Source organism: Scyliorhinus torazame, chromosome 16 (assembly GCF_047496885.1).
Source record: "Scyliorhinus torazame isolate Kashiwa2021f chromosome 16, sScyTor2.1, whole genome shotgun sequence".
Classification (NCBI taxonomy): Eukaryota; Metazoa; Chordata; class Chondrichthyes; order Carcharhiniformes; family Scyliorhinidae; genus Scyliorhinus; species Scyliorhinus torazame.
Window position 1 is genome coordinate 125,263,408 of NC_092722.1, and position 27,934 is coordinate 125,291,341.

The 27,934-nt window shown below is 53.6% G+C and overlaps 1 protein-coding gene across 1 annotated transcript; it reads left to right on the plus strand.

The window, feature by feature from the left end:
• Positions 1 to 241: 241 nt before the first annotated feature.
• Positions 242 to 27,934, plus strand: LOC140392417 (interferon-induced protein with tetratricopeptide repeats 5-like). The gene is made up of 2 exons (XM_072477692.1): positions 242 to 395; positions 26,426 to 27,934. Exons 1-2 carry the CDS (start codon positions 391 to 393, stop codon positions 27,900 to 27,902), a joined length of 1,482 nt encoding a protein of 493 aa, XP_072333793.1. The 5' UTR covers positions 242 to 390; the 3' UTR covers positions 27,903 to 27,934.

Below are 27,934 nucleotides of genomic sequence, written 5' to 3' on the forward strand. Positions count from 1 at the left end.
TGGGAAATCACAATGGTGGGACTCGAAGGTTCCGCTACAGGCCAACGGCGGGCCGTCTCCCGCCCCCGCGGTGTGTTTCTATAAACTGCCCTTTTCTTTTTAACTGGCTCCGTGGAGAGCTGTGTCGAACAAAATTGGCATCAAACTTTCATGAAAGTAAACAATGATTTTTCAGTTTCCATTTCCTCTGTGGTAAAAAATTAGGTTTCGATTTCAGTCATTCGTTTAGTTCTGTTTCGAGATCAGGGAATGATCTCATACATTCATCACAGGACCTTAAAATGAGCTGAGAAACAAAACACACCAAACATTCTTCTCGATAAACTCACCATAACGAGCAGAGTTGCAGCTGAAACTGGAATTCAACCCATTTTCCACCCGATCAACATTATGAGGTAAAGTTCATCGGAATTGCTTTGGTATTGAAACTGGGGCGTCATTCTCCGACCCCCCGCCGGGTCGGAGAATGGCGGTTGGCCGCCGTGAATCCTGCCCCCGCCCCCGCCGAAGTCTCCGGCCCGGATGGGCCGAAGTCCCGCCCAGAAATTGCCTGTCCCGCCGGCGTAAATCAAAGCTGGTATTTACCGGCCGGACCGGGCGGCGTGGGCAGGGTCCTGGGGGGGGGCGCGGGGCGATCTGACCCCGGGGGGTGCCCTCACGGTGGCCTGGCCCGCGATCGGGGACCACCCCAGAGTCTAGTGAATTTTGATAAATTATCACTAGTGCGTTCACAATTTCCCTAGCCATGTCGCAAAACATGAGGTAATATGTTGATGTTTTCAAATTTTTATTGGGTAATATTTAAAACTAACTTCCAATCGGGCTTGGTTAAACATAGAAATTTTAATAATCGCATCCAGCAAACCTCTCAAGTTACATGTAGACTTTCAAGCAGGGAAGTTCTACAAGGGGTTTACTGATGTAAAATGGTGATTTTCAGCATTTGCACAAGAGTAAACTAAAGTAATCAGAACTACAACGCAAAGTGAGAACACAGCCTCAACTGGGATAGACAGGAGTGAATGTAATGTGGAATGTAGCAGAGGAGTTCCAGATTAAAGTGCATAAGAGAAGGAAAAGTACTTTCTGAAATTGAGATTGAGGGCACGATTTAATGGAAGAGTTTCAAAGTATGGTAGGGAGCGGGAACGAGCTACCCGATACTCTGCCTGGCGAGGCCATCGCCGGTGCCAAACGTTAATTGGACCACTTAACGAGGCCTAACAGGCTTCATACTGCGAATGATGGTCCCACCAGCTGATTTGCCAAAAAACGTGCCTGCCAGCTCCCCGCTAACAAAGGGGAGCAACACTTAAACCAATCTGGCAGAGCAAATCCCACTGAACTCGCAGCCACTCCACCAAGGAAACCAGCCCCCTGATTCGGGGCTGCTGACCTGGCCAGATTGTTGGACGCATTCGAGATCAGATGGGATGCCCTGTTCCCCCGAGAGTTGGAGGGTCAGCCACAGGGCAGCCAGTGCTGCCTGGGAGGAAGTGGCAGCGGCCGTCAGCTCGGGGGAGGTGTCATCAGGAGGACCAGCACCCAGTGCTGTCAGAAGATCAACTACCTCCATTGGGACGCACGGGTGAGTTGACACCGGTCCCCTGTCGCTATCCCCTCCTGCCCCCGCCCAGCACTGTACCATGCCCTGGCCCAGATATGCCCAGCACTGCCGTCCACGCCAGTCACACCCCTCCCTTGCTCCCCACTCCCCATACTCCCATTCCCCCCATCCTTAACTGCCCCATTCCCCCCATCCCCCCCCCCCCCAAACCATCCACTCCCGTTATGATTGAGACGTGCCATCTCTCTGTCCCCGCAGGAGAAGTTTGCCCACAATGGACAGGAGAGGGCCCAGACGGACGGCAGGGTGCTGGACATCAGAGTGCTCATACTCTGTGAGGAACAGGCCTTGCAGGTCTCAGGGGTGGCCAAGGACAGACCTGTCACTGACGTAGAGGATGGCGTACGGCACAGGGGTGACGTTCCACCGGGCCCCACCTTGATGACCAGTCACACGTGACTATACAGAATGACCCATCCCTCCCGCTGACCTTTCTCCCGCAGGATCTCCATCCGACAGTGCCGGCCTATCTGGGTTGGTCCACCCTCCTGCCTCCCATGCGAATACCTTGGAGGGGAACTCCAAGGAGACGACCGTATTTACGGCACAGCTGTCATCCCCACTGTCCACCAGTGCAGAGACGCACACCTCAGTGGAGGACAGTAATGGACAGGCTTCTGGGGCACATTCTGGTGAGCACCTCACAGTTGCTGATGTACCTCAGATAGAGGCCAGAAAACCCAGGCGACACAGCGGTCAGAGGTCTGCTGGATCTCAGGACCCAGCTGGGTCTCAGTCAGATGCTGCACCTCTGGAACAGCTTTCCCAGGAGCTGATGCATTGATAGGTTGCGGCCATGATAGCCATGGGATGTGGTCGGCAGCAGGCTACCTCCAGCTCTGATGTGCATCCTGGGGACACACCGAGGTGCAGCGGTAGAGCACGGAAGGCGAAGCAGGTGATGGGTGTGAGCGAGCACTCAGCAGACAGGCAGGAGTCAGACTATGGCATAGATTGAGGAGCACTCAGCACTCAACAGGTTATCATCACCCACCCTGCCCTCGACAGTAAACCCGCTGACAGTGCGGACAGAGCCCCATCACCCTGCAGTGATGTTTTATTTAAATAATATTTTTATTAAGGCAGTTATATAAACAACAAACAAGGGCAAGAACAAACATGAACATCATAATAAATAACTAATCAATACCCAATCCCCCCTGCCTTTACCCCCTCCCATCCTGCCATCCCCAATTTAACCCTTTTATCCCCCGCCCCCTCTGCTGACACCTCAATCCCCCTTGAAGTCGAAGAACGGCTTCACCTCTGGGCAAACCCATCGACAGACCCTCTCAAGACAAACTTAATCTTTTCAAACCTGAGGAACTCCTCCAGGTCGCTCTCCCACGCCCTCAATTTTGGTGACTCCGGGTCCCTCCACCCAAGCAAAATCAGCCTCCGGGCTATCAGGGAGGCTAAGGCCAGGACATTGGCCTCTCTCACCCCCTAGACTCCCGGATCTTCAGAGCCCCCCAGATATCACGACCTCTGGGCTCGGGACCATCTTCACCCTCAGCACTCAGACCTTGCGTTGGGGAACGCATGCCAGAACGCCTTCAGTTTCGGACATGCCCAGAACATGTGAATATGGTTTCCGGGTCTTCCCGTGCATCGCCCACACTTATCCTCTACCCACTCAAAAAGCCTATTCATTCTGGCCACCGTCAAGCGTGCCCTGTGAAGTACTTTGAACTGGATAAGGCTGAGTCTCGCACACGACGAGGAAGCATTTACCCTCCTCAGGGCTTCCTCCCACACCTCAGACTCCTCCCACCCGCCGCCCAAATTGCTCCTCCCATTTCTGTTTGACTTCTCCTATCAGGGCTCCCTCCCAGTCCATTAGCTCCTTATAAATCTGAGACACCCTACCCTCATCCACTCCCTCCCTCGATAGCACCCTAATCTGTAATCCAAAGAATGGCAAACCGGAAAGGACGGCATCTGTTTCCTCACAAAGTCCTGAACCTGTAAGTACGCAAGCCCATTCCCACTGGGCAGTTCATATTCCTCCTTCAGGTCCTCTAAACTCGCAAAGCTGCCCCCGACAAACAGGTCCTGAACTGCTCAATTCCTGCCTGCCGCCACCCCTGAAACCTTGAGCCCAGCCCTCCCGGTGTAAATCTGTGATTGGCACAAACTGGTGCCCACACCGAGGCACCTTCCAACCTCAGATACTGCCGCCACTGCCCCCACCACTGGGCTCGTTGAGTACTTGGCCAGCGAGACCGGCAGAGGCACCATCAACAGTGCCCCTAAGCTCATTCCCCTATAAGAGGCCGTCTCCATCCGCCCCCCGCCAGCCCCTCCCCCACTACCCACTTCCTAACCAGATTAGCTGCCCAGAAAAAATTCATTATATTTGGCAAGGCCAGCCTGCTCCAAACTCCTTCCCCCTCACCCAACCCCTCCCCTCCTCCGCTTGCCCACACTCCAACAACACCTATTTTGTTGAGAAAATATTTTATTGAAGCATTTGTAATTTTCACAATTTATAGTTTAACATTCCTAAAATACCCGTGTGGGCCGACACACGCAAAATAATACAAAAAAATAACTTCCCCGACTGCTCCCGCTAAATTTTCTAATTATCCATGTACTGTATTCCCTGCCCTTGTCTTACACTACCATGTCTCCCATTTTCTCCCCCCCCTTTTCCCCTCCCCCCTTACTGCTGACGTTCAATATTCCTTGAAAAAAAATCGATGAACGGCTGCCTCCTCTGGCCGTATCCCTGAATTGACCGGCTCAAGGTGAACTTGGGGCGGGATTCTCCGCGAACCGGCGGGGCGGGCGACTCCAGCACCAGGAGTGGCGTGAACAACTCCAGCGTCGGGCCGCCCCAAAGGTGCGGAATCCTTCGCACCTTCAGGGGACAGGCCGGCAGCGGAGTGTTTGCCGCCGCGCCAGTCGGCGCAGAAGGGCTTGGCACCACGCCAACCGGCGCCGAAAGGCCTCCGCCGGCCGGCGCGAGTTGGCGCATGTGCGGGAGCACCAGCGTGTGCTGGCCTCATCCCAGCGCAAGCGCAGGGGGTTATTCTCCACACCAGCCATGGTGGAGGTTGACAGCGGCCGGTGCGGAGGGAAAGAGTGCCCCCACGGGCACAGGCCCGCCCGGGGATCAGTGGGCCCCGATTGCAGGCCAGGCCACTGCGGGGGCACCCCCCAGGGCCAGATCCCCCGCGCCCCTCCGAGTACTCTGCAGGCCACCCATGGAGCCAGGTCCCGCCGGTAAGGACCTGTTGTGATTTACGCCGGCGAGACCGGCCATAAACGGGCGGCCACTCGGCCCATCGCGGGCTGGAGAATCGCCGGGGCAGCCGCTGCCAGCAGCTGCCGACCGGCGCGCCGCGATTCCCACCCCGGGCGCCGGAGAATTCGGCAGCCGGCGGGGGGGGGGGGGGTCGGAGAATCCCGCCCCTGATCTTTTCCAGCCTGAGAAACGCTGCCATATCACTGACCCACACACCTGACTTTGGGGGCTCCACATCTCTCCATCCCAGCAAGATCCGTCTTCGGACCACCGGGGAGGCGAAGGCCAGAACATCGGCCTCCCTCCCCACCTTGGCCCCCGGATCCTCCGAAACTCTGAATATTGCCTACTCTGGACTCGGAGTTACCCTCCCCTCCAGGTCCTCTGGCGTATCGTCAGCGAATCCCTGCCAGAATCCCCTCAACTCGGGACATGCCCAGAACATATGCACATGGTTCGCCGGACTGCCCCCACAGGGTCCGCACCTATCCTCCACTTCCTCAAAAAATCTGCTCATCCAAGCTACTGCCATGTGGGCCCTATGGACCATCTTAAACTGTGTCAAACTAAGCCTGGCACACGACAAGGATGAATTAACTCTCTTCAAAGACTTTCCCCACATTCTGATATCCAGCTCTCCTCCCAGCTCCTCTTCCCAATTCCTCTTCACCGCCCTGATTGGGGTGCCCTCCCACTCCAACATCTCCTTATATATCTCCGAGACCCTCCCCTCCCCAACACCTGTCTTCTTAAAAAAATATTTTTATTAGGGTATTTGGTTTTTATAATAATAACAATAACAGCGACAAAAACATGGTACAATAAGCATTTCCACCCTCCCCCATCCCAATCTTCACACCCCCCAACAATAAAACAATAATCTAGCCCTCCCCCACTTTTGGAATTCTGCTTCTGTTGACATTTTAATTTTCCCCGAGAAAGTCGTCGAACGGCTGCCACCTCCGGGGGAACCCTACCATTCACCCTCTTAAGGCGAACTTTATTTTCTCGAGACTGAGAAACCCAGCCATGTCACTAACCCAGATCTCACCACTCGGGGGCTTCGTGTCCCTCCACATTAATAAGATCCGTCTCCGGGCTACTCGGGAGGCAAAGGCCAAGACGTCGGCCTCTTTCGCCCCCTGAACTCCCGGCTCTTCCAACACTCCAAAGATCGACACCTCCGGACTCGGCACCACCTGTGTTTTGAGTACCATGGACATTGCCTTGGCGAAACCCTGCCAAAACCCTCTTCGGGCATGCCCAAAACATGTGGACGTGATTTGCTGGGCTTCCTGCGCACCTCGCACACCCGTCCACTCCCAAAAAAACCTTACTCATCCGGGCCACCGTCATGTGTGCCCGGTGGAATACCTTGAACTGTATCAGACTGAGCCTGGCACATGATGAGGATGTGTTAACCCTGCTTAACATAAGAAACATAAGAACTAGGAACAGGAGTAGGCCATCTGGCCCCTCGAGCCTGCTCCGCCATTTAATGAGATCATGGCTGATCTTTGTGGACTCAGCTCCACTCTCCGGCCCATACACCATAGCCCCGGATCCCTTTATTCTTTAGAAAGGCATCTATCTTTTTCTTAAAAACGTTTAAAGAAGGAGCCTCAACTGCTTCACTGGGCAAGGAATTCCAGAGATTCACAACCCTTTGGGTGAAGAAGTCCTACACTCCGTCCTAAATCTACCTCCCCTTATTTTGAGGCTATGCCCCCTAGTTCTGCTTTCCCCGACCAGTGGAAACAACCTGCCCGCATCTATCCTATCTATTCCCTTCATAATTTTATATGTCTCAATAAGATCCCCCCGCATCCTTCTAAACTCCAATGAGTACAGTCCCAGTCTACTCAACCTCTCGTCATAATCTAATCCCCTCAACTCTGGGATCAACCTAGTGAATCTCCTCTGCACTCCCTCCAGTGCCAATATGTCCTTTCTCAGGTAAGGAGACCAAAACTGAACACAATACTCCAAATGCGGCCTCACCAACACCCTATACAATTGCAGCATAACCTCCCTAGTCTTGAACTCCATCCCTCTAGCAATGAAAGACAAAACTCGATTAGCCTTCTTAATCACCTGTTGCACCTGCACACCAACCTTTTGCGACTCGTGCACCAGCACACCCAGGTCCCTCTGCACAGCAGCATGTTTTAACATCTTACCGTTTAAATAATAATCCATTCTGCTGTTATTCCTCCCAAAATGGATAGCCTCACACTTGGCAACATTGAATTCCATCTGCCAGACCCTAGCCCATTCACCTAACCTATCCAATTCCTTCTGCAGACTTCCAGTATCCTCTGCACTTTTTGCTTTACCACTCATCTTAGTGTCGTCTGCAAACTTTGACACATTGCACTTGGTCCCCAACTCCAAATAGTCTATGTAAATTGTGAACAACTGCGGGCCCAACACTGATCCTTGAGGGACCCCGCGAGTTACAGGTTGCCAACCAGAGAAACACCCATTTATCCCCACTCTCTGCTTTCTGTTAGTTAACCAATCCTCTACCCATGCTACCACTTTACCATCAATGCCATGCATCTTTAGTTTATGCAGCAACCTTTTGTGTGGCACCTTGTCAAAAGCTTTCTGGAAATCCAGATATACCACATCCATTGGCTCCCCGTTATCTACTGCACTGCTAATGTCCTCAAACAATTCTACCAAATTAGTCAGACACGACCTACCCTTTGTGAACCCATGCTGCGTCTGCCCAATGGGACAATTCCCCTCCAGGTGCCCCGCTATTTCCTCCTTAATGATAGATTCCAGCATTTTCCCTACAACCGGCCTATAATTACCCGCTTTCTGCCGACCTCCTTTTTTAAACAGTGGTGTCACATTTGCTACTTTCCAATCCTCTGGGACCACCCCAGAGTCTAGAGAAATTTGATAAATTATCACTAGTGCGTTTACAATTTCCCTAGTCATCTCATTTAACACTCTGGGATGCATCCCATCAGGGCCAGGAGACTTGTCTACCTTTAGCCCCATTAGCTTGCCCAATACTGCTCCTTAGTGATTACAATCATCTCAAGGTCCTCACCTATCATATCTTTATTTCCATCAGTCACTGGCATGTTATTTGTGTCCTCCACTGTGAAGACTGACCCCAAAAACCTGTTCAGCTCCTCAGCCATTTCCCCGTCTCCTGTTATTAAATCTCCCTTCTCATCTTCCAAAGGACCAATATTTACCTGAGCCACTCTTTTTTGTCTTATATATTTGTAGAAGTTTTTACTATCTGCTTTTATGTTCTGAGCCAGTTTACTTTCATGGTCTACCTTACTCTTCTTTATGGCTTTTTTAGTAGCTTTCTGTTGTCCCCTAAAGACTTCCCAGTCCTCTAGTCTCCCACTAATTTTTGCCACTTTGTATGTTTTTTCCTTCAATTTGATACTCTTCCTCACCTCCTTAGATATCCACGGTCGATTTTTCCCCTTTCTACCGTCTTTCTTTTTTGTCGGTATGAACCTTTTCTGAACACTGTGAAAGATCGCTCAGAAGGTTCTCCACTGTTCCTCAACTGCTTCACCATGAAGTCTTTCCTCCCAGTCTACCTTAGCTAGTTCTTCTCTCATCCCATTGTAATCGCCTTTGTTTAAGCACAAAACACTAGTGTTTGATTTTACCTTGTTATCCTCCAACTGTATTTTAAATTCCACCATATTGTGGTCGCTCCTTCCAAGAGGATCCCGAACTATGAGACCATTAATCAATCCTGCCTCATTACACAGGACCAGATCTAGGACCGCTTGTTCCCTTGTAGGTTCCATTACATACTGTTCCAGGAAATTATCCCGGGCACATTCTATAAACTCCTCCTCAAGGCTGCCTTTACCAACCTGGTTCAACCAATCGACATGCAGATTAAAATCTCCCATGATAACCGCTGTACCATTTCTACATGCATCCGTTATTTCTTTGCTTATTGCCTGCTCTACCATCCTGTTACTATTTGGTGGCCTATAGACTACTCCTATCAGTGACTTTTATGCCTTACTATTCCTGATTTCCACCCAAATTGATTCAACCTTGTCCTCCATAGCACCAATATCATCCCTTACTATTGCCCGGATGCCATCCTTAAACAACAAAGCTACACCACCGCCCTTACCATCCATTCTATCCTTTCGTATAGTCTGATACCCTTGGATATTTAACTCCCAGTTGTGACCATCTTTTAACCATGTTTCAGTAATGGCCACTAAATCATAGTCATTGCGCCATCAACTCATTTACCTTATTCCGTATACTACGAGCATTCAGGTAAAGTACACTTCTGCTGTTTTTTATGTCTTTGTTATGAATCCTAACACCTCGATCAGTAACTTTTTGCAAATTATTTTTCCTCTTACCCTTTCTCCTAATTTTCCTTGTCTTTGAACCCATATCTCTACATAATAACCTGTCATGTAACCTGCTGCCTTGATCTCTATTAACCATTATACTGTCCATAGCTTTACACTTCCCTTCCCCCCAACTTGCTAGTTTAAAGTCCTTGTGACCAACCTATTTATCCTATTCGCTAGAATACTGGTACCAGAATGGTTCAGGGTAAGACTGTCCCAACGGTACAGGTCCCCCCTGCCCCAGTACTGATGCCAATGCCCCATGAAATGGAATCCCTCTTTCCCGCACCACTCCTTTAGCCACGTGTTAACTTCCCTAATTTTCTCAACCCTATGCCAATTGGCACGTGGCTCGGGTAGTAATCCAGAGATTATAACCCTGGAGGACCTGTTCTTTAATTTAGTCCCTAGTGTTTGATAATCCCCAAACAGGTCCTCTTTCCTAGTCTTACCTATGTTGTTAGTCCCAGCGTGGACCACAACAACTGGATCCTCCCCCTCCCTCTCAAAAATCATTTCAAGCCGATCAGAGATGTCCCTCACCCTGGCACCAGGCAGGCAACATACCATGCGGGACTCACGATCTGGCTTACAAAGGATGCCATCAATCCCCCTAATTATAGAATCCCCTACAACTACCACTTGTCTTTTTGCTCCCCCCTCTTGAATGGCTTCCTGTACCACGGTGCAGTGGTCAGTCAACACATCCTCCCTCTTGACTGGACCTCCCAACCCCCTCACGTTCCACGTGACTATCCTAACTGGTCTCTCATCCCCCCTTATCCATCATCATCATACCACCGGGCCCTGTCCCATGAGCCTGACCCGCCCCTGTCCATTATTAATATTGAACCCCCTCCCCCACTCACAGAATACCCCCGCACTTCCCCTCGAAAAAATCTCACCCAGTAGCGATCCTCTCCCTCCCTTGCTCGCCCCGTAGGCCCATCAAAACCTGCTAACCAGGCTCCAATGTCCGCAGCGCCCCTTTCACCTCACCTCCATTCACTAGTTGATTTTAGTTAGCTAGCGCGGGTGCCTGCACCCCCCCCCCCCCACCCCCCACCCCACCACCGCCAAGGCATAACGTCCCCTCCCACCCAGTACCAGAAGAAAAAGAAAAACAATCTAACCCATACAATTCAATAAAATAACATTTAACTGTTGAAACAACAAAAAAAGGAACAAAAGTGCCAATCAAACCAAACAAAAACTTAAACTCTAAAACAATGTGAAGTCAAGTAAGTTACAATACAGGTCAATGAAACAAAAGTTATAACATTTATACATTTCCCAGCTCCCCAATCAGAGCCCATGATCTCTCTTCCAGCTCCACTCCTCACTTCTGTCCCAAGCCTTCTGCCTTCATGAACGCCTCAGCTGCCTCCACCGTTTCAAAATAAAAATCTTTGATGTTGTGCGTCACCCTCAGCTTTGCCGGGTATACCATACCAAATCGCAGTCCCTTGTTGTACAGTGTCGCCTTCACTCGGCCGAACGTCGCTTGTCTCTTCGCCACCTCCACCGTCAAGTCCTGGTAAGTCCGATTCTAGCAGCAGCCCACTGCACATCCCACTTCTGCTTCGCCCAGCTTAACACCTTCTCCTTCACGTGGCATTTATGGAAACAGATAATTACTGTCCTTGGCGGCTCATTTACTTTGTGTTTCAGCCTTAAAGACCGATGAGCTAGGTCCAGTTCAGTTTATACCGGGAGGTGTCTTCACCCTCCCCCATCAACTCCGCAACATCTTCGCGAAGTACTCTGTTGGCCTCGAGCCCTCTGCCCCTTCGGGCAAGCCCACAATCCTCAGATTGTGCTGCCTCGAGTGGCTCTCCAAGTCCTCGAGCTTTACTCGGAGCCCTCTGTTGACCTCCACCACCCTCCGCAGCTCATCCCTCATCGAGATGAGCCGGTCGCTGTGCTGCGACACGGCCTCCTCCACTTCCTTCATTTTTTCACCTTGTTCTCTCACCTCGGCCGGTGCCTTTGCCACATCCACCCTCACCGGGGCGGTTGCCTCCTCCACCAATGATCTCAGTGCAACCGTCATCTCCTTCCTCAACGCCTCCATGTGCATCGCAAACTGCTTCTCCAGCTTCACAGCCATCACCTCGGTCACCTTTTCCACCGTAAGAAGTGCAGCCCCACTGTACGGTCCGGCATCCGCCATCTTGTGAGCGCTTTTACTGGTCCTCTCATTTGATGGCAAACCCGTGTTTCCTCCCTTCTTCACAGCTGTTTTTGCCATCTTTTCATGACTTATTATTCTTTCTCTTCTTTCTTCAGTCCTAAAATAAATAAATAAATAAAAAATATATCATTTTATTTTCAAAAATCAAAAATCCAAAAAAAATCTCTTCCTCCAGGACTGGGCTTCAAACTCCTCAAACATCCATTTTCAGCGGGAGCCACCCAATGTGCTCTGCTCCCTCTCTACATTCGGCCCTTACCTCGTGTCGAGCTCTGCCCCCGCCGCTCACTTCGGGCGTGATGCCCCCACCGCTCACTTCGGCCACCAGACACACCCGCGGGGCTCCTCACCGACTCCAAACCGGCCCACCCGGCGCCCGACCCTCAGGCCCCAAAGGCCGATGAAATGTGATTTTTTTTAAAAAGGGGAAATCCCGGAAAAAGACCGGGATATGTCCAATTTACCCAAAGCATGTCTTTCGGGACTTGTGGGAGGAAACTGGAGCACCCGGAGGAAACCCACGCAGACACGGGGAGAACTTGCAGACTCCGCACAGACAGTGACCCAAGTCGGGAATCAAACCTGGGACCCTGGAGCTCTGAACCAACTGTGCGAATCACTGTGCTACCATGTATTATTTACATACAGATGATAATACCGATGACAATCTACTTATCATCACACATCCCAATTCAGAAGCTCTAAAATCTCCACCAACTCAATGTCTGACAAACTGCTTTCCCACTCTAAAGGGGAGTCAACCAATCAGAGCCCAATGTTGCTCCTGTTCGTATCATTGTGAGTGGAGGTGGTTGTGGTGTTGTGGTGCAGTGGTTAACAACAGCCAGCATCAAGGACACATGAGTAAGCAGCGTAGTCATAACATTTCCTTTCCAGGGTTCTGTTCAGAGTTCATGGGCAGAATGCTTCATTTCAGAGACTAAGGGAGGGATTCGCAGATTGCTAACACTGAAATCACATTTGGCGATTGGCCGGAGAATCCGTTTTTATTCCGAAATCAGGGGTTGCGGCGTTTTCCGATGTTCTGCCCCCTCAAAAACAGCGTCATCGCTAAGTACACCGCACGCCGTTCAGACGGTCTCAGGTTGTCACCTGAGGCCCTTCCCCGATGCTCCACCCCTGATGGGCCAACTTCCCGACGGCGTGGGGCGCGTGTGCTCACAGTTTTCGGGGACCTCGCGTGGCGGCTGCGGACTGTGCCCAGTGCCGCCACAGTCGTAGGGTGGAGCCGTTCTACTGACCGGGTGGGGGGGCTTCGACAGGGGCTGGGGGGAATGATGGGAGGATGGTCCAGGGATGGCGAGAGGTGTTACAAGGGGGCACTATCTGGCAGGCCAGTTCCACATGCAGCCATGTTGTACGGCACAGCCGCCGCAGGTCACCGTCGTGCGCATGCATGGCCACAGACCCGGCAATTCTCCATACTTATGTGCAGGTGCACCTTTTGGTCCAAAGACTAGACGAATGCTCCAGATATAGCCTCAAAATTGGAGAATCGAGCCCTAAGTGTCGACGCCTGGTCTGAATTGGTCAACTTCTACGACAGCAAAATTGGCGCCACTCGCAGAGCAATTCAATGACCACAAATGGGCTAGCACCAGCGCCACAGGGAATGCGATTGATTCCAATGAGGAACCATATCAGATACGCCGGAGTCAGGATTGACATCAAGACTCGAACAAGCTGCAGCCGCACATTAGCGCTCTGGTTCCCATACACACTCATTCCAGCCAACAAGATGGCAGCAAGGAGAGCGGTACGCTAGTTTGTGGATGCAGAGTTGGAGACCCTGTATTATGGGCCAGTGTTTAGAGAACTCCAAAGTGTGTCATGGAGTTCACCTCACCCACAATTTTAAATAGATTGTTGTATGGGGAGCACACGGCCCACTCTACAGGTATGGTGCAGCAGAAATCTAACAGTATTTGTTAAAGCAAAACAATGTTTATTTTATGAACTCAGTTAACCTTTTCATAACATACAGTGAACATCTTCGCAACCATCAATTCAAATACAACCCCCAAAGAATACAACATTCTAAGTAATACTTAAACTTTCCATCAACATCCATAAGACAACAAAACCTTTTAACAGAAGCACATCAGGTTTTAATTCTCTACTGAGAGAAGTTATCACTCTGAATTCACCAAATAATCTAGAGATGTCTTTAGATTGCAGAGAGATCAAAATTACACCTTCTTTGGCTGGCTTCAGCTCCAACACTAAAACGAAACCAAAAACACAGACACACCCAAGCTTTTCCTCAAGCGAAACTAAAAGCTGACAGACAGCCCAGCTCCACCCACTCTCTGACATCACTGATAAACACCCATTTCCTAAATGTGCATCCACTATTCAATAAACACCCATTTCTTAAAGGTACTCTCACATGACACCTGCTAGACACAGTGGAGGAGTAGTGGGCTACCCAGTACCCTGGGCTGGGAAGGATGTTGCCACCCACCGTCTTACACCAGGGTGAGCACCGTGGACCCTACCGCCAGGACCAGACAGCATTGCTGCAAAAAACTGCATGACCTCCTTAGGGTAGCCAGCATGAGTAGGCAGCACTGAAACCCTGGCATAAACCCCTGTCCCACACACCTGTAACCCTCTTCTCCCCCCCCCACCCGGAGCACGACCAAACACTACCCTACACCGCATGCCAGCAGGATCCCAGCCGTCATGGCTGGGTGCTCAGGCGACGAAGGCCACCAACCACCCACCACTTGTCCAGCATGCATCCGACTGTCTAATACTGGACGTTGTTCCCTCCCGGAGTAGGCCGCCCAAACCACTGGGAGAGGGAAAATACTGGAGGGGGACAACCGGACATGCGGCCCCTCACCGCAGTGGAGCAGTGGGCACTGGTCCTGGTTTTTGGGCTCGGAGAGAAAGCAGGAGTCGAGGCGGAGTTTGGCATCAGGCAAGTGGGACGGCATTGAGTTGTGGTTCTCCATGGCACTCCTCCACCACCCTCCCCAAAACTAACCCAACACCACCCCCTGCACCCCGATATCCCCCAACCACCCCCACACACCCCCACACACCCACACACACCCACAATCCCCCACACACCCACTCCACCCCCATAACCCGATACCCCCCAACCCCCCCACACACCTCCAACTCCCCCACACACCCACTCCACCCACTGCACCCGATACTCTCCAACCCCCCACACACACCCCAACCCACCACACACACCCCCAACCCCCCACACATCCCCCAACCCATACCAAACCCCCCCCAACCCCCCACACACCCCTCAACCCCCCATACACACCCCAACCCCCCACACACACCCCCACCCTCCACACACAGCCCCCACAAACCCCCAACCCCCCCACACACCCCAACCCATACCAAACCCCCCCCAACCCCCCACACACCCCCAACCCTCCATACACACCCCAACCCCCCACACACACCCCAACCCTCCACACCCCCCCCAAAACCCCCACACACCCCCAACCCCCTCACACACCCCCAACCCCCCCCACACACCCCCAACCCACCACACATCCCCCAACCCATACCAAACCCCCCCAACCCCCCACACACCCCCCAACCCCACATACACACCCCAACCCCCCACACACACCCCAACCCTCCACACACACCCCCAACCCCCCACACATTCCCCAACCCATACCAAACCCCCCCAACCCCCCACACCCCCCCAACCCTCCATACACACCCCAACCCCCCACACACACCCCAACCCTCCACCCCCCCCCAAACCCCCACACACCCCCAAACCCCCCACACACCCCCCACCCCCCCCACCCCCCACACATCCCCCAACTCATTCCAAACCCACCCAACCCTCCACACACCCCCCAACCCCCCATACACACCCCAACCCCCCACACACACCCCCACCCTCCACACACACCCCCAACCCCCAACCCCCCACACACACCCTCAAACCCCCAACCCCCCCACACACACCTCCAACTCCCCCACACACCCACTCCACCCCATACCCCAATACCCCCCAACGCTCCCCAAAACTAACCCAACACCACCCACTGCACCCCGATACCCCCCAACCCCCCCACACACACACCCAACCCCTCACACCCTCCCAACCCGACATACACACCGCAACCCCCCACAACACCCACTCCGCCCCCATACCCCGATACCGCCCAACCCTCCCCAAAACTAACCCAACATGACCCACTGCACCCCAATACCCACACCACCCCTCCCCTCCAACCCCCCCCACACACCCACTTCACACAACCCCCCAAGCCTCCACACACACCTCCAACTCCCCCACACACACCTCCAACTCCCCCACACACCCACTCCATCCATTGCACCCCGATACCCCCCAACTCCCCACACAGAGCCCCAAACCCCCACACACGCCCCCCAAACCCACCACACACCCACTCCACCCCCATATCCCCCAACCCCCCCACACACACCCAACACCCCCCCACACACCCCCAAACCCCCCCCCCACACACCTCCAACGCCCCCACACACCCATTCCACCCCCATACCCCGATATCCCCCAACCCTCCACAAAACTAACCTGCGGTGAACCACTGTAATAGGAGATGTAAGGTAGGACCTGCACTACAGATTCGCCGGTATCTCCTGCCGGCTGGCTCCGCCCACGGAGAACTGTATAAATATGCATGACCTCCAGTGCCCTGCCATTCCGCCAGCTGCACCAGGAGGCCACACATCTGACTGTAATAAAGCCACAGTTGTACCCAACCTTAGTCTTTGTGCAATTGATCGTGCATCAATTTATTACAGTCAGATTTTCCACAGAATGGATATCCGAATTTTAAGCCCGATTGCCTGCAGCTGGATCTGCACTCGCCCGACGCCAGGAAAGACTTTACTCACTGGCTAGCATGTTTTGAGGCCAACATCAACGCGGCGGACCCTGCGCCAATGGAGGCTCAAAAGATAAATGTCCTGTACGCCAGACTGAGCTCCAGAGTGTTCCCGTTGATCCAAGACGCCACGAATTACACAAAAGCAATGAAAGTCCTTAAGGAACACTACGCACTGAAGGCGAACACGCTCTTCGCCAGGCATTTACTCGCCACCCGCTCGCAACTATCTGGTGAGTCCATCGAAGGCTTCTGGCGGGCCCTAATTCCACTCGTCCGGGACTGTGACTGCCAGGCCGTTACGGCCGCCGAACACGCGAATCTCCTCATGCGCGATGCCTTCGTGATGGGGATTGTGTCGGACCGGATCCGAGAACAATTACTGGAAGGGGCCATGCTCGAACTGGTGGAGACGAAAACCTTGGCGCACTCCATGACGGTCAAATCCCGTAACGTACAATCAGACCTCTCCCGCCGCGCTGCCCACCCTTCTTCTCCTTCCTACCCCTCCTGGACCCCGCCAACGACCTCCTCAGCCAGGGCCCTGCCTTCCCAATACGCCTGCGCCGCACGCCTATCCGCGCACCACGTGGGTCCCCGTTGCTACTTCTGTGGTCAGCAGAAACACCCCCGCCAACACTGCCCGGCCCGCTCTGAAGTCAGTAAAGCCTGCAGTAAAAAGGCCCACTTCGCGGCTGTGTGCCAGGCCCGCGCAGTCGCTGCGATTGCGCCCGCTATCGCCCGCTCCCCCACGCCAGACGCACAATGGGAGCCGCCATCTTATCCTCCCGGGTCAATGTGCGACCAATGGGCGCCACCATCTTGTCCCCGTTTGGCCACGTGCGCCCCATGGGTGCCGCCATCTTGTCCCGACCCCGCAATGTGCGCCCCATGGGTGCCGCCATCTTGTCCCGACCCCGCAATGTGCGCACCATGGTGCCACCATCTTGTCCCCCACAGGGTCTTCGGACATCCCAACATGGGAACCGTACACGCTCGCCACCCGAAGTATCCGATGGCTACCCGCAGCTCGCTTCGATGACGCTGGACCAATCTCGCCCGCACAACCTGGCCACCGCATCGACGACGGTTAAAATCAACGGCCACGCGACCTCGTGCCGCTGGACTCCGGGAGCACCAAAAGCTTTGTTCACCTCGATACGGTAAGGCGCTGCTCCCTCGCGGTCCTCCCTGCCAACCAAAGGATCTCCCTAGCCTCCGGATCCCACTCCGTCCCGATCCGAGGCTTTTGTACAGACACCCTCACGGCCCAGGGCGTAGAATTTAGTAACTTCCACCTCTATGTCCTTCCTAATCTCTGCGCTGCACTCCTGTTGGGCCTGGACTTCTAGTGCAACCTCCAGAGCCTCACCCTCAAATTCGGCGGGCCCTTACCCCCCTTACCGTTTGCGGCCTCGCGACCCTCAAGGTCGATCCCCCCTCCCTTTTTGCCAATCGAACTGCAGATTGCAAGCCCGTTGCCACTAGGAGCAGTCGGTACAACACCCAGGACAAGACCTTCATCAGGTCTGAAGTCCAGCGGCTGCTTAAGGAGGCCAGCAACAGCGCCTGGAGAGCCCAAGTTGTAATGGTTAAAACTGGGGAGAAACACAGGATGGTCATGTACTACAGCCAGACCATCAATCGGTACACGCAGCTCGACGCGTACCCCCTCCCACGCATATCTGATATGGTCAATCAGATTGTGCAGTATCGGATCTTCTCAACAATTGACCTGAAATCGACCTACCATCAGCTCCCCATCCGGAAGTCGGTCCGGACATGCACTGCCTTTGAGACAGACGGTCGCCTCTACCACTTCCTTCGGGTCCCTTTCGGTGTCACAAATGGGGTCTCGGACTTCCAAAGAGAGATGGGCCGAATGGTCAACCAGTACGGTTTGCAGGCCACCTTTCCGTACTTAGATAATGTCACCATCTGCGGCCATGACCAGCAGGACCACGATGCCAACATCGATAAATTCCTCCGCACTGCCACTCTTCTCAACCTGACCTACAACAAAGAGAAGTGTGTGTTCAGCACGACCCGGTTAGCCATTCTCGGTAATATAGTCCAAAACGGAATTCTCAGGCCCGACCCCGACTGCATGTGCCCCCTCATGGAACTTCCCCTCCCCCACTGCCCCAAGGCCCTCAAACGTTGCTTGGGATTCTTTTCCTACTACGCTCCCTGGATCCCAAACTATGCGGACTAGGCCCGCCCACTCATCCAGTCCACTCAATTCCCCCTCGCGGCCGAGGCACAACACGCTTTCGCCCGCATCAGAGCAGACATCGCCAAGGCCGGGATGCGCGCAGTGGACGAGTCACTGCCTTTCCAAGTAGAAAGCGACACTTCAGACGTCGCCCTTGCCGCCACTCTAAACCAGGCAGGCAGACCCGTGGCATTCTTTTCCCGCACCCTTCATGCCTCTGAAATTCGACACTCATCCGTCGAAAAGGAGGCCCAAGCTATCGTTGAAGCTGTGCGGCATTGGAGGCATTACCTGGCCGGTAAGAGGTTCACTCTCCTTACGGACCAACGGTCGATAGCCTTCATGTTCAATAATACACAGCGGGGCAAGATTAAAAATGATAAAATCTTGCGGTGGAGAATCGAGCTCGCTACCTATAATTACGAGATCTTGTATCGCCCCGGTAAACTTAACAAGACCCCAGACGCCCTCTCCCGAGGTACATGTGCCAGCGCACAAGTGGACCAACTCCACACGTCAGCCTTTGTCACCCGGGGGGTCACTTGATTGTACCATCTGGTCAAAGCTCGCAATCTGCCCTACTCCGTCGAGGAAGTAAGGACAGTCATCAGGACTGCCAGGTCTGTGCGGAGTGCAAGCCGCACTTCTACCGGCCAGACCGTGCGCGTCTGGTGAAGGCTTCCCGCCCCTTTGAATGCCTCAGCGTGGATTTCAAAGGGCCCCTCCCCTCCACCGACCATAACACATATATTCTCAGTGTGGTTGATGAGTACTCCAGATTCCCCTTCGCCATCCCATACCCCAATATGACGTCTGCCACCGTCATCAAGACCCTCAGCACCATCCTCGCTCTGTTCGGTTTCCCCGCCTACATCCACAGTGACAGGGGATCCTCATTCATGAGCGATGAGCTGCGTCAGTTCCTGCTCAGCAGGGGTACAGCCTCCAGCAGGACAACCAGCTACAAACTTGGGGAAACGGGCAAGTAGAACGTGAGAATGGGACGGTTTGGAGGGCCGTCCAGCCGGCCCTACAGTCCAGGAACCTCCCAGCCTCTCGCTGGCAGGAGGTCCTCCCTGACGCTCTACACTCCATCCGGTCACTATTGTGCACCGCCACTAATAACACACCCCATGAACATGATTTTACCTTCCCCAGGAAGTCCACATCCGGGGTGTCGTTCCCGACTTGGCTCGCTGCTCCAGGACCAGTCCTTTTCCGTAGGCACGTCCGACTCCACAAGACGGACCCCTTGGTGGACAGGGTTCACCTGCTCCATGCCAACCCTCAATGTGCCTACGTTGAGTTCCCAGACGGCCGCCAAAATACTGTCTCACTCAGGGACCTGGCACCATCAGGTTCCACGCCAACACACACCCCCACCCATGCGCCCCCCCCCTCCCATCACGCCGCCAATATTGACCCCACCAGAACACCTCTCCCCCCTTTCCCGCACAAGAGGACGAAGAGGACTTCGTCATTCTCCCAGAGTTCCCCGATGACTGGCCAGCATCAGCACCGCCACCACCGCCATTACTGCCACCTCCACCACCGACTTCGCCGCCACCATTACGCCGCTCCCAACGAAGTACCAAAGCACCGGACCGGCTGAACCTCTGACGGTCTCCGCACCGTTAACATGGACTTTTCTTTCTCTACCGCTGTACATAATTGCACTAATTGTATATAGTTTCACGTCACCCCCGCCGGACTCATTTTTAACAGGGGGTGAATGTGGTGAACCACTGTATTAGGGGATGTAAGGTAGGACCTGCACTACAGGTTCGCCGGTAGTTCCTGCCGGCTGGCTCCGCCCACGGAGAACTGTATAAATATGCATGACCTCCAGTGCCCTACCATTTCGCCAGCTGCAACAGGAGGCCACGCATCTGACTGTAATAAAGCCACAGTTGTACCCAACTTTAGTCTTTGTGCAATTGAGGCGGAGATTGGCATCGGGCAAGTGGGACGACATTGAGTTGTGGTTCTCCATGGCAGTCCTCCACCACCCTCCCCAAAACTAAGCCAACTCCACCACCCTCCCCAAAACTAACCACCCACTGCACCCCGGTACCCCCCAACCCCCCCACACACTCCCCAACCCCCTACACACACACCCAACCTCCCACACACCCCCTCAACCCCCCCCACACACACCCTCAACCCACCCACACACGCCCTCAACCCCCCCACACACGCCCTCAACCCCCCCACACATGCACTCCACCCCGATACCCACACCACCCCCCAACCCCCCCACACACCCACTCCACCCCTATACCCCACACACACCCACTCCACCCCGATATGCCACCAACCCCCCCACACAGCCACACCACCCCGATACCCCGATAACCCCCAATCCCCCCACACATCCACTTCACCCCGATACCCCCCAACCACCCCACACACCCACTCCACCCCGATACACCCCACACACCAACTCCTCCCCAATACCCACACCCTCAACCCCCCCCACACACCCACTCCACCCCGATACCCTTATACCCCCCCAACCCCCCCACACACCCACTCCACCCCGATACCCCCCAAACCCCCCACATATCCACTCCACCCCGATACCCCGATACCCACACCCCTCCAACCCCCCACACACACCATAACCCCCATACCCACCCCCCAACCCCCAACCCTCCAACACACCCCATAACCCCGATACCCTAATACCCCCCAACCCCCTACACACCCCATAACCCCAATACCCACACACCCCCAACCCCCCCCACACCCCATAACCCCGATACCCACACCCCTCCAACCCCCCACACACACCATAACCCCCATACCCAAACCCCAACCCCCAACCCTCCAACACACCCCATAACCCCGATACCCTAATACCCCCCCAACCCACTACACACCCCATAACCCCAATACCCACACACCCCCAACCCCCGCCCCCACACCCCATAACCCTGATACCCACACACCCCCAACCCCCCCACACACCCCATAACCCCAATACTCCAATAACCCCACCCCTCCAACCCCACCACACACCCCACAACCACATGTCACAATATGTGGACATTGTAAAGCACACAAAGGGTCAATATAATGTTACTACTTTAGTAACTAGATCGTGCTGTAGAGTAACCTTATAAATAACACGGTCGGGATTCTCTGAAAACCCGGCTAAGTGGTGACACCGGCGCAAACACCGGAGTGTTTCACATTGGCGTCAACAGGCCTCTTGGACCAATGATTCTGTTGCCCACAGGGGACTAGCATGGCGCTGGAGTGCTCCGCGCTGCTCCAGCTGTCGTAGGCGGCCCAGCACTGCTCGCCATGGGTCCGCGCATGCTCCCTTCCACTCAATCCCTGAAGTCAAGGAAGCATGTAGGCCGAGATTTTCCGAGCCCGCGCTGGCTTGGAGAATCGGAGTTGACGCAGAGACGGCCTGCAACGCCATTCCGATGCCGGGACGCGATTCTCCGGCGACCGGAGGATCGGCGGCAGTTGCGCGCTGGCGCCGCACAACATGGCAGAGCCACACAGCGGGTCGGCGTGGAAGAAGGAAGGCCCCCCCCCCCCCCCCCAGATCGCACGCGCCCGCCGATTGGTGGCCTCCGATCTCAGGCCTGGCCGTCGTGGAGGCTCCGCCCCAGAGACTGATCCCCCTGTCCCCCACCAGGACGGCCACCGCAGCCGCGACGCCGAGCTCCTTTCGGGTGGAACCATACGTGAACGACCCCAGTGGGAACTCGGCCGGTCGACCACGGAGAATCACCGCGGGGGCCTCTTTCAACGGCCTCGACCAGCGTGCGCGATTACCGCCGATTTTCCGATCGCCGGAGAATCGCGTCCCGCCGTTGGACCGGCATCGCAGGCCATCTCGGTGTCAACTCGAATTCTCTGAGCCGGCGCGGGCTCGGAGAATCCTGGCCCACGTGCCTCCTTGATTTCTGGGATTGAGTGGAAGGGAGCCAAACAGAATAGATGTGATAGAACATTTAACTGATGGAACAATTTAGTATTGTGGAAGAGCAGTGTAATCTTCACTTATCTAATTCCTTAGTAATATGTGTGTATCTAATTCAGTTTAGTAGAATAAATTAGCTTTGTTTGTTAAACACTGCTTGCCATTCTTTGTTAACACTACAACCTTCACCATCCTGAAAGAACAAAAACAAAGAATACAACACCCCTACCCACACACCACCCCCACACTCTCCCTCTCTCCACCACCACCAGCACCCCAACCTGCGATCCAATCATGCCTTCTCAATACAGCTATATTCAACACCCACCACTATCCCAGAGATACTCACCTTGTTTGAGCATGTTAGTGAAGAGGCTCCTGGGGCACTATCTGTTGCGGACTAAACACGTGCTGCAGTACATCATGTGGCGGTAGGAGCCCCAAGAGGGTGGACGGTTGGAGAACGGCGTGACCCCAGGTCCAGCAGCCGTCCAAACATGTTTCAACATTCCGTAAAGGGCAGGTCTCATTGATCATGGAAATGGAGTCACCGAGCCAAGTAAAGCATGAGGGGGTGTCAGCAAACATCCACCGTCTGCAGGTGCAGCTGGAGGAGTCCAAGCGCCCGCAGGGGCAGGAGGTGGGGCTGACCATGCATGGCACCCAGGCCAACACAACACAGGTGGTATACACAATGAATGCTTTGGGGGCGAAGGCATCGGACATGGGTCAAGATGTCCAAAGCCTGGGGCACTCTATGCAGGCGTTGGCCCAGGCCCAGGACAGGGCTGCCATGTACCAGATCACCTGGACATTGCAGTGCCGCACCAGAGCGTGGCCCAGTCACAGCAGGTCATGGCTGAGGGCATTGGCGGCATTGCCCGGGCGCTGGCTCACCTGCGCCAGGCACAGAGGGAGGTGGCATAGTCACTGGCTGATGTGGCACTGACCCAGAGGGAGGTGGCGTAGTCACTGGCTGATGTGGCACTGACCCAGAGGGAGGTGGCGCAGTCACTGGCTGATGTGGCACTGACCCAGAGGGAGGTGGGGCAGTCACTGGCTGATGTGGCACTGACCCAGAGTGAGGTGGGGCAGTCACTGGCTGATGTGGCACAGTCCCAGAGGGAGGTGATCCACTCGTTAGGGCTTGTAAGGCCAGAAAGGTGGACACCACTTAGGTTGGCATGGGAGTACAGCGTTAGGGACTCGGGCACAAACCTGGACATATATGTTCACTGTTTCACAATAAACATCTGTTCACGATGCGTCAACCTGCCTCGCTGCTCGGTCATAAGAATGTGAGGGACACGCTGTTCTAGCTGCAGAGGGGATGCTGTGGGCGGTGAGGAGATGGGCAGACGGTGGGGGTGGGCTTGGCCCAGGGATCCTAGTTCAACCAGTGTTCACCGCTCTGGTGCCCCACTCCCATTCCTCTCCAGCCCACACCATCCCCCCACCGTCACCACCTCCAGCACCATAAGGGTTCGGTGGGACTGTGTAATGGAATGGTCAGCTCACATGCAGGGACCACCCTGGTGGACGGTGGAAAGTGCGACCTTGGGCAGGAGTCAGACGTTGGCAAATGGTGCGGAGTACCAGAGCTCATCGCAGAGCGGGTTGTCATCATCTTCCATCCCATGGACCAGACCCGCTGTTACAGCCACCCAGTGAGGCAGATAGGAACCACGGAGGGCGTAGCAAGGGTAATGGAGGGGGGAAGCGGGGTTGCAGGAAGAGGGTTCATGGGAGAGGGTGGTAAGCTGGGGGGGGGGGAGGGGGGTGGTGGGTGGTATGGGGTGTCCATGCCCCTGGACAGACCCGCTAGTCAGTGAACCTGGAGGCAATTAGAGCGTCCCTTGCGCGGCGGCCCAGGTGCACACTTTGTGCGGCCTCCTGTGCCTGCCTGGGCCCCAGGCTCTGCCCATCCTGGCCCTCCTCAGCATCCTCCACATCAGGCAAGGCCTGATGTTTATCCTCGTCCTCCAGCACGCTTTCACTCTGTTGCGCGATGTTGTGGAGCAGCAGGCCACTACGATTTGGGATACCCTCCGAGCTCTATACTGGAGGGCCCCTCCAAAATGGTCCAGGCACCTGAACCGCATCTTCAAGATGCCGAAGCACTGCTCGATTATGCTCCTGGTCGCTGCATGGGCGTTGTTGTAGCAGGTCTCCGCATTGATCTGAAACCTTGGGTTAGGCGTCATCAGCCATGACCGTAGCGGGTGACCCCTGTCGCCCAGGAGCCAATCCCTCAGCCAGGGGTGCACCTCGAAGGGGTCAGGAACCATCGAGTCAGGGCAGCACGGTGGCACAGTGGTTAGCACTGCTGCCTCATGGCACTGAGGTCCCAGGTTCAATCCCAGCTCTGGATCACTGTCCGTGTGGAGTTTGCACATTCTCCCCATGTTTGTATGGGTTTCGCCCCACAATAGGAAATAGGAAATAGGAAATAGGAGAGTAATGGAGAGGGATAGGTACGTGCAACAGGGCAATGTTTACAATTGGGGGAAGCGTAAATACCATGTTGTCAGACAAGAATTGAAGTGCATACGTTGGGAACATAGGCTGTCAGGGAAGGACACAAGTGAAATGTGGAACTTGTTCAAGGAACAGGTGCTACGTGTCCTTGATATGTATGTCCCAGGTTCAATCCCAGCTCTGGATCACTGTCCGTGTGGAGTTTGCACATTCTCCCCGTGTTTGTATGGGTTTCGTCCCACAACCCAAAGGTGTGCAGGGTAGGTGGATTGGTCACACTAAATTGCCCCTTAATTGGAATAAATGAATTGGGTACTCTAAATTTATTTAAGAAAAGGAACCGTTGAGTGTGGCAGGGTGAAGGCATTGTGCAAACTGCCCGGGTATCGCGTGCAGACGTGCATAATATGCAGCTGATGGTCACACACCAGATGCACGTTCATCGAGTGGAACCCTTTTTGGTTTGTTATGGGCCGGTGTTTGTAGGGCAACACGCATCCAGTCAATCACCCTCTAGACCTGGAGATCTTGGCAATGGCAGCGAACCCCACTGCCTGGCCATCATGGGGCCCGGGCAGGCACAGGACGCCACACAATGTGTGCACTTGGGCCGCCGCGCAAGAGACTCTGTAATTGCCTCCAGGCTCACCGACTGAAGGGCCTTGCCAGAGTAATGAACACCCCGTCCCACCCCACACTGAATTTGATGTATTGTGCTGACTGCACAAATAGGACCTCCGTGACGGCGCAGATGCACCTGTGCACCGAGCTCTGATATTCCCCACTCAGCGCCTGGAAGGACCCATTGTGTAAGGGTTCAGGGTGACCGTCTCTTTGAGGGCCACTGAGAGTGGATTCCTCCCCCATACCCCTGAGGTTCCAGGTGCGTCATGATCTGGCAGATATGTAGATATGTCGCATTGTCCCCCTGCTCCACTGAAGTCTTCGGCAGCATCCCGTTCCGGCAGGTCCTCCAATGACAGGTGCTGCCGGCAGACAGGTGGCCTGATGCAGTGCCTCCTTCCACCTCCTCCTCGGCCAGTGGCAGGACTGGCAGCCCGTGGTCGTGCCTCTGCATGTCCTACATTCTCTCTTTCTTTTATCGGCTCCGGCTCCTGTTTCCTGATTTTTCAGACCATAGGTGAAACACGCCATCTATAATTCCTCTCGGAGGAGGCGGGGCATTGCATAGTCCCCAGATAATAACGGGTCAGGCCCTGTACATGCGGAATAGAAGTCATTGTCGCTGCAGTCAAGGCACCGGAGCATGGCCTAACGAACGATTCTCCACCCAATCGCCTTTCCCGATTCTGCGGTTGGCCGACAGAGGATCCCGCCCCATCTCTTTGTTATCAGAGTTTTCACTGAGACAGTCTCTCAGGAGCACTCCTGAGAAACCAAATGGGGGGAATGTGTTTTAGTGGATCTGAGATGGATGTTGATGATGTTTTTTCTCTTACAGTAACGCACAGGATGATTTGTTGAAAGTGAAGCTTGATTGGCTTCAATGTCAATTCACGTGGGCTCCACAGAGAGAAAACATTGACCTGGATGATATGAAACAAAGATTACAAGATTCAATAGATCTTGGTGTGAAATATCAAGCCAGGTCTTACAACCAACTCGCTTTTGTGAACTGTTTGCAAGGAAACTGTGAGGAGGCGATTCAAAACTTAAAGGAAGCTGAAAAGATTCTGAGGGAGAATCATGAAGATGAATTTGATAAAAGAATCATCGTCACCTATGGAAACTATGCCTGGGTATATTATCACATGGGACAACTGACAGAGGCTCAGTCCTACCTCGACAAGCTGGAGAGGATCTGTAAACAATTTCCTGAAGCCTCTCGGTACACAGCAATGATACCTGAAGTATACGGGGAGAAGGGTTGGTCATTGCTGAGTTGTACTGCTCAATATTATGAAGATGCAATGGAATGTTTTAAGAAAGCTCTGGAGGAAGATCCGGATAACACAGACTGGAATAATGGATATGCAACTGTTCTGTTTCGTTTGGAATGGTTTTCTGGGACCCCCGAGAGTCAAGGGCCCAGTGAATCAATGAAGCAGTTTAGACGTGTGCTGGAGCTTGATCCAGATCACACTGTAGCCATGGTGCTGTTGGCTCTTAAATTACAGCAATTCAATCAAAGTGAGGAAGCGCTTGAATTAATTAAGGAAGCGTTGCAGAAGTCCCCTGATCTTCCATATGTGCTTCGTTATGCAGCAAAATTTTACAGAACAGAAGGAGATGTGGAAAAAGCTGTGGAGCTGTTGAAGAAAGGATTAGAAATTACCCCACACTCTACCTTCTTACACCATCAAATAGGTCAGTGTTACAGAACCAAATTGTATAACCTGATTAATTTTCCAGACAGCAAAGGTCCTCGCAATGCTGCTCTCCAACAAAAAGCTCAATTGTTCAAACTCTGCAAGTATCATTTTCAAAAGGCTTTTGAAAAGCGACCGCTGACATCTATTAAGCCACATCTGGATTTTGCAGGAATCTGCGTGTTAAATGAAGAATACCGCAAAGCGAAGGAGATCTACAACCATCTCCTGACATTGGAAGGTATACGCCCAGAAAATAAACAGGCAATCTGTTTACAGGCTGGGCTATTTGAACTGAATCACAAGAACTCAGAATCAAATGCCATCAACCATTTCCTGGAAGGAATCAAAGTCAATTATGATTCAATAGAACAGAAAAGATGTCGCGAAAACTTGGAGATGATAGCAGCACGACGACTTCGCAGGAATCCTAGAGAAAGCAAAGCCCTTGGTGTTTTTGGATTCCTGCACCAGCTGGATGGTGAGAGATGTGAAGCTATTCAATACTTTGAAAAGGCCTTGGAGTTCGATCCTGGCAATGAAGAATATCTAAGTGCTCTTTGTGAATTACGCCTTTCCATCAAGACCGACAATGACATTCCCAACTAAAGCTAAACACATTTTGAAAAGTGTATTGATGC